This window comes from Microtus ochrogaster, chromosome 19, assembly GCF_000317375.1.
Source record: "Microtus ochrogaster isolate Prairie Vole_2 chromosome 19, MicOch1.0, whole genome shotgun sequence".
Classification (NCBI taxonomy): Eukaryota; Metazoa; Chordata; class Mammalia; order Rodentia; family Cricetidae; genus Microtus; species Microtus ochrogaster.
Window position 1 is genome coordinate 5,418,085 of NC_022021.1, and position 7,625 is coordinate 5,425,709.

Genomic DNA, 7,625 nt, shown 5'->3' on the forward strand with positions numbered 1-7,625 from the left:
TCCCTCTTTCTTTCTTTCTTTCTTTCTTTCTTTCTTTCTTTCTTTCTTTCTTTCTTTCTTTCTTTCTTTCTTTCTTTCTTTCTTTGTTAAATCTGTGCTCCTGTCTGTTCAGGAAGTGGGCAAGCCACGTATTTGATTTTTCTGGTCACAAAAGCCATCATGGTAATTCAGAATCCTATATTATGGTGACTCTTGTTTCCCGAATAAAAAGGCTCCTCCCTGGAGTCTCCCCCACCCCCAGATTTCCCCTTCATACACTCAACACTCTGAACACTGTGTCCCTCCCCCAGATGTGCCTCTGCCTTCCTGCCTGTGCGTAGGCTGTTCCATGACTACACTCCTCCTCAACCTGCTCTTTCATCTTCCTACTCTTCAAGGCTTGCCTGACTTCATGGATGCTTCTTCAGTCTCCCCCAAACCAGAATGAGCTCTTCTGTTCCAACTTCAAAGTGTAAGGGAGAATATCTCTCGGGTGGGCAGAATTCTATATGCAGTTAAACAGCAAATAAAAATACAGTGTTACCTGCAGATCAATAAAGACTAAAGGAGTTCGCCACTCACCAACTCTCATGGGACGCAAAGCTGTGTTCCCAGGTGCAGAGCCGAGGGACCTCTCTTTTTATGCCAGCATAACCAAGCTCTATGGTCAGGTCAAGAATGGCCATCAGTAGAATCAGCAAATACTTAAAATAGGGCTCTTTATTATTTACCATAGAGAACCAGGTTATCTGAAGGGGACTGGAAGGTCCTGCTGACAAGCATATATATATGTGTGTGTGTGTGTGTGTGTGTATTTGTGTGTGTGTGTGTGTGTGTAATGTGTGTGTGTATTCTCATTTACACATACATACACAAACATAGGACTTCGCAAATGTTGTACAGTGTGACTGAGCATACACTGTGCTTAGTAGGTGCTTGGGGAAGCCATGTGGTTAACATGGCCTAGAATTTTATCTCCTCACCCTCTGTCTCCATCCTTCCCTCTTTCTGAGCAATAGGATTTTAAGGCCTATGGCCTTTTCCCTGGTTTGGCATCTCTGTTCCTGGCAGAGGTGCTCCGTTTCTGCAGGCAAGGCCAACTTGAACATCTATACATCTTCAATCGCTCAAAGTCCACCCTCTGAAGTAGAGTCTTTGCTGTGGAACAATCCTTTTCTACACTATGAATATGTATTACTTTGATTTGCTAATAAAATGCCGACTGGCCAATAGCTGGGTAGGATGAGATTGAGACCAGAGCCAGACTAGAATTCTGGAAGAGGAAAAGCAGAGTCCGAGAGCTGCTGGCAAAGGCAGAGAAGCAATATGAGACTGCCTTACTATGAAAAGTACCAAGTCTCATGACTAAACATGGACAAACATTATGGATGGGTAGTTTAAGTGTGAGAGTTAGTAACAAGCCTGAGCTATCAGCCAAGTGTGGATCAGGACGAGAGGAGTCGGTAAACTGAGGCACGCAAGCAGGAGTAACAGTCCTGGGTGGGGACACATGGACAAGGAGATGGAAGGAGATAAGTAACATTTAATTAGAAACCTGGGACTGATTGGTCTCTGCTCTCCTCTTACTGAGGTTCAGTCTGGCTTCTGCTAAGTTGACCCAGGCAGAGGCCAAAGTGTAGATGTGACTAGGAACCATTGTGGCTGTATGAGAAAGCTGTGGTCTCTCCTGTCTTGAGGCAGGAAGTAGTATCTACTGAAAGGAGTGTCACCTTTAAAATGGTGCTGTCCTTCAATGGGCATTGCTTGGTGTCCAGTGAAGGCCACAGTTTAGCACAATGCCTGGGACAGAGAGGTGGGGTATGTTCACAGTCATCATATTATCTCCTGGTGGATTGTTTTGTTTTTGGTGTTTGTTGTTTTTTCAAGACAGGGTTTTTCTGTGTAGCCTTGGCTGTTCCAGAATGCACTCTGTAGACCACGCTGGCCTTGCACTTACAGGGATCCTCCTGCCTCTGCCTCCCAAGTCCTGGGATTAAAGTTGTGCATCACCACTGACCAGCTTCCTGGTGGATTTTAAACTAGCTGCCTCCCACCACTGTGGTAGGTTAGCAAGGATACATGCATGTGCCTGATGGGGACTTGCCAAAGTATATAGGCAATACATCAAATAGGGACGAATTCTCTTTTGGTTGGAGGCAGCTTGAGTCCTTCCTGTAAGCATCCTACCCTCAGATTCTTAGATCCCAAAGCAAGTCCATTTTATTTTATTCCTTTGATACTTTATTTTTCTTACATACATTTTTGTCCAGTGTATATGTACGTGTATGTCCTCATGGTGCCGGCCACAGCACACACATGGAGGTCAAAGGACACATGTGGAGGTCAGAGAACCACCCTGTGGGGTTCTCTCCTTCTACCTGTGTTTTAGTTCAGTGAAGCCAACTCCTTAGGCTTATGGCGAGTTTACCCTTTGTCATTCTATTGGGTCTTGGGTTTATGCTGGCCTTATTTTCCAACAACAAGGTCTGAAGTCAAGTGGAAAATCCTCTGTACAGAGAAAAGAATAAGGATGCATTGGAGGGAGGCTGCAGTTTGAGTGCTCAGAGTTAAGTATGGGGAAGAGGAAGAAAAGGGGAAAGGGATATATTTTGGATCTTCCAAAGAATAATTTGCAATTCTACCTTGTAGCTTTTGTTGTTGTTGTTGTTTAGTTTTGGGGTTTGAGGCAGGATCCCATGTATCCCAGACTGGTTTTAAGCTGAGGTAGCTGAGGACAACCCTAAATTCCTGTGCCCATTTGTCTAGTAATGGATCCCAAGGCCTCAAGGTCAGTCTACCAACTGACCACACCCTCAGTCCAGAAAGTTGTACTTTTCTTGTTAATTTTTAATGGATCAAGCCTGGCTTGGGGTCATTGCCACATCCTTGTTCCCTTGATGCTTAATAATGATGGTTCTTCAGACAGACAGGGGCCAGCATGATGTATTTCAAATGAAATAGCCTTCAAAGTAGCAAGTCACTGAAGCCACCTAGAGAAAAACAAAACTGGACCCATGGCGATGAGGTCACAACCTCGAGCCAAATTCATCTGGAGAAAAGGCATTTTTAGAAACCCAAGTAGAGTGATTAAAAGTAAAGGCAAACACGTATTTGCTCTCTGCGGCAGCCAAGGGCAGCTAGGTAGGCTACTGAACAACTGGGAGCTTCAGTCTTGCTCACAGAGCCTGAGCAACGGTTAGCCTTCTGTGGTTCTGGTGTGGCCCCCCTGTGTCCCCTTGAGGAAAGACCACGGAGGGGGAGGCAGTGTCCATGAGAAAGAATTAGCTGTTTATTCCTCATGCTAAAACCTAAAGAGAAAGAAGGCTCTAGCATGTTCCGCTCTCAGAAGTTCGGGGCATCAGTAGGTATGGTTATAGGGTACGGCTATAATAATGGTGCTGCTGGTATACAGTGGTGCTCAGTAAATAATCACCCAATTGTGTTCTCCAATAAAATAGCTCATGCTTATATACAAGTCTTGGGCCTGGAGTAAAACTACCCCAAAGTCCTGCCATTTACCGCGGGAGGTGTGGCCTTATAGATATTCCCGGTGCACGCAGTGTATAGAGTCTCATAAACGGGCCGATAAAGGATGGGATGGATGTTTCCTAAGTTGTCTCCAGGCCAGGGAGTTAGGCGCTTCCACCATTTATGAAGTGGCATAGTCTAGTCTACTGTGTAAGGATGGTTTAGCAGTCCCTGTTCTGAAGACTTGACACTTCTCATGTGCTGTCCTTTCTTTTCAGGTGTCTTCTGCGGAGGTACGCATCGGGCCCATGAGACTGACGCAGGACCCTATCCAGGTAGACTTCTATCCCTAAGGAGGGGCTTTTCTTTTGGGGTACATGGCTATATGAAGAATGTTTAGTAGTTTTCTGGGTTAACAACAGATAGCCATCTTTGCCCTTCCCCGATACGTGTGTGTGTGTGTGTGTGTGTGTGTGTGTGTGTGTGTGTGTGTGTAATATGTGTGTGTGTTTGCCTTATCAGTATCATGCTCCAGAAATCAGATTGGTTTCTGAGGACTTAAATATCACCTTACTTTGCCCAATGGATTGTGGGGGAGAATCACCCAACATCCTTCTGCCCACAGAAAGGCAGCAAGTACCATGTGTTGAAGGGTATGACTTTGCTGAGAGCCACAGCTGGCTGCGACTCTGGCTTGACCTCAGCACTATGAGTTTGTGCATATTGTTTCCTTCCTCCATCTGGCGTCCCCGCTGACACAGGGAAGATGAGATTTCCCTTTTCACAGAGGACTCTAACTGCAGCAAAACTGCCTTTCATGCCCTTGTAGAAGACTGTCTGCATGTGGAAGATGCTCAAGACTGGTATCTGGTGCTGTCGTTTGGGAGGGAAAATGATGTGGGTACAGTATGCATGCTGGTAATTGTTTTGGTCGATCCATATCTTTATTGATGAATAAAGATGACTGGACTCTTTCGTAGTTCACTAATAACACTAATAACACGAAAGAGCTCACTGAACTCTTTCGTAGTTCACTAATAACACGGTAGAGAGATGGTAAGGGTCTGAGGGACAGGGAGTTTGCTGTGAGATTGTTTCTCATAGGAGTGTCAGACTCTGCACCCCTTATAGTCTCACCAACAAGAACAAGGACAGTAATAGACACGCCGAAGTGGTCTAGAGAAAGCCCACGAGGCTCAACCCCACACAAAGAACTCTAGGCAACCAAGTGATGCTGAGAGTGGGAGAAACAGTCTTTCCTGGGGAAGAGCACACAAAATGGCACACGAAATGCTTATCCAATACCAGACGGTCAGCACTGAAAACATACATACGAGTAACTGTTAGCAAGGGGACAGCGAAGCCATCAAATTGGATCACTCCACGGGTGGAAAGGCAGGTTTATTGGGGGAATTTTAAACTGTGATGGCTTTCTCGGGGACAGAGAGGATAGCAAACCGTGAGGAAAGCCTCGCCTGTTGTGAAGGGGTCTGTCTGCAGCAGGAGGAAAGCCAGGAAGCAAGAACTGGAAGTTGGAGTAGTTGGAAGTAGAGGACTGTGAGCCCAAAGAGCCTGGAAGCTGGCGTGGGACTTGGACGTGTTCTGTAGGTGTGTGTTAATAGAGAAGTAGCTGGCTCTAGGCTGTAGCGTCAGGTCAGGGGAGTATGGCTCTTGCTGACAAATAGAAACCCACTTCCCAAGTTTCTGAGCAATGTTGATTATACACTTTTGTTTATCCACTAGCAGTTCTTCTGTTTACCCAGCCGGAGGCCAGCCTGAGCTGAGTCCAGGCTGTCATTTACAGCCTTGTCAATGTCGCTGTCGTTTGAGGGGCTGGGGGCCCACTTTGGACCTAACAGTTCTACGTAGCAATAATTGGTGAAAAAAGATGTCATGAATTGAAAGAGGGCAAGGAGGGGTATATGGAAGGGTATGGAGGAAGGAAAGGGAAAGGGGAAAAGGATGTGATTATATATAATTCTAAAACTAATAAGAAGTAATAAAAAACTAAACAAGGAAAAGAAAAAACAAACCATGTCTAAGCTTCTCTTCTTGATCAGGAGCCAGGGACCAAGCTCTATAGAAAATAGCTACTTATTCAATTGATAATAGTAATTCTTAAAAATAATAAATAAAAGTTTTGTGTCCCCTGTGGTGATTTAAGCAAGAAGCCTATGAGATAGGAGGCTCTGAGACAGAAGAACTGGGAGCCAGAGCCAGAAAGGCCACCCACAAGCAGGACCGGCCAGCTCTAGAGCTGACCATTTGGTAGCTGTTACTCTCTCAGCCCTCTCCCTTCCTGCCTTTCTTTGTCCGTTTACATCACCCCTATGCGGTAGCCCATCGGGTCTGAGCAAGTGTGCCTCTTCCTCATCAGCTGTAGCTTGCCAGCTCCTGGACACGGCCCCAGGAAGATGCAGCAGGCACGCCACCCAGGCTACAGATGAGAAGGAAGTGAACTAAAGACACATGCTGCTTGAGTTTCGAACAAAGGAAAAATAATGTTTTATAGATGTTTGAAAGGAATAACAGATTTAGGGAAAATAAAACAACAAAAGGAAGAGGCTTAGCTTGGGAAAATTTGATGAAAATAAATTTAGGAGCAGAGAGAGGGAGGGAAAAAAAACACAAGCCAGCTATTTGCATAGAATACAAGCAAATGGAAAATTCTAGTAATCGGTCTTATGGGGACGCAGTTTGAACTCCAGTTCTGAATCAAAGCAGTGATGAATAAGGGGGCTGATAGTGTGGGCTCAGTCTCAAAGCCGTTTCCACAGTACTTCCTGGGGGACTAATTCAGGCTCACATCAATCCCATTCGCCTCCATTTTACCCTGTGCTGGGTTGGCAATGCAGGCTCATGATAAGAATGTAATTTGCCAAACCATAAACTATTATACTTGCTTCCATCAAATATTAACATTATGCCCTATTTGTTTCAGAGAGCCTCCCCCCACCCCAGGAGCAGCGCTGCAGACACTGTTTAAGCCTGTATTTAGCTCTTTAAGCCCGTCTTTCCCTCGGAACACCATAACTAATATTTACATATTTTCCCTCCATATTTATGTGTCTATTTCTAAAAGTCACCCTTTCCTCGAGTGTCTTTAAGACTGACTTGAGAAGTATATTGTAAGCGTGCTTCTGAAATTCATTCTCATCATTTGGCGTCTCTAGATGTCATACCGGGGGATTTCAGGGACTCCCTGGCCTCACCTGAAGTCCTGCAGGTTTGTTCTGCCTTCTTTGCAGTATTCTGTGGCCTCACCCTTTCCCTTGAGCTGGGCAGTCCATTTTGAATTAGCTTTGTGACATGAGATAGGAAGTGAGTTCCATTCTTTCCAATGGGCTGCCTAGTTCAAATTACTCTCGCTGCTGCGTTGTCTTGGCACTTTTTAACAAAATAATGGACAACCAGGGGGCTGAGAGCTGGCTGATCGGTTAACACACACTGGGCTTGCGGTGGACCCGAGTTCAGTTCCCAGCACCCATGGTGGGCAGCTCACCGGTCCTGTAGCTCCAGTTGCAGGACCTTCTAATGCCTCTGGCCCCCGTGGGTTCTATACGCCTGTGCACATACCCACGCTCAGACTCACACTTAAAAACCCTTTTTTAAAAAGTCAACTATAACTTAATTTATATATCTATCTTTTGGCAAGCGTTTGGAAATTGCAAGGTGAGTCACAGTCACCAACGTGATTCTTAGTTTTTAAGATGGTCATGAGCATTGAGATGACCATGACTTTGCTGAACTCATCTGTGAGCTCATACAATACTTTTTTAAAAATACTCATTTATTACCAGAGTGCCGTGGTGTGTGTGGAGGCCAGAGGGCAGCTTCAGCCAGTCCTTCCTTACTGTGGGTTCCAGGGACCAAACGTCACCCTTATCTGCTGAGCCATCTTGTTAACCCCATACAGTCTTTCTTTTTTATGGAGCCCTTGAAATGTTTTCCACGTGTAAAATCATGTGGTCATTCGTCCTTTCCGAATCTGAATTCTAAAATATTCGCCTAACAAATTTAAGAACAAAATGTGTTTAGTGTTTCCGTTTTGTTTTCTTTTGTCCTCTCTACCCCCAAAATGGAGCTGTAACTCAGCAACAAACAGAGCCCTAGTAGAGCCTGTGCAGGGCCCTGGGTTTGATCACCAGCACTGAGAAAAGCAGCTGGTTTTTTTTTTA

The 7,625-nt window shown here is 45.3% G+C and overlaps 1 protein-coding gene across 3 annotated transcripts in view; it reads left to right on the forward strand.

Annotated features, from left to right (window-relative positions):
- Pde8b (phosphodiesterase 8B) overlaps nucleotides 1-7,625 on the forward strand; it is a 224,804-nt gene that overhangs the window by 125,995 nt on the left and 91,184 nt on the right. For all 3 annotated transcript variants that reach the window (XM_013349685.2, XM_005356471.2, XM_026783678.1), the window contains exon 2: nucleotides 3,726-3,782. In XM_013349685.2, the coding sequence (XP_013205139.1) occupies nucleotides 3,726-3,782 (57 nt within the window). The remainder of the gene's footprint in view (nucleotides 1-3,725; nucleotides 3,783-7,625) is intronic.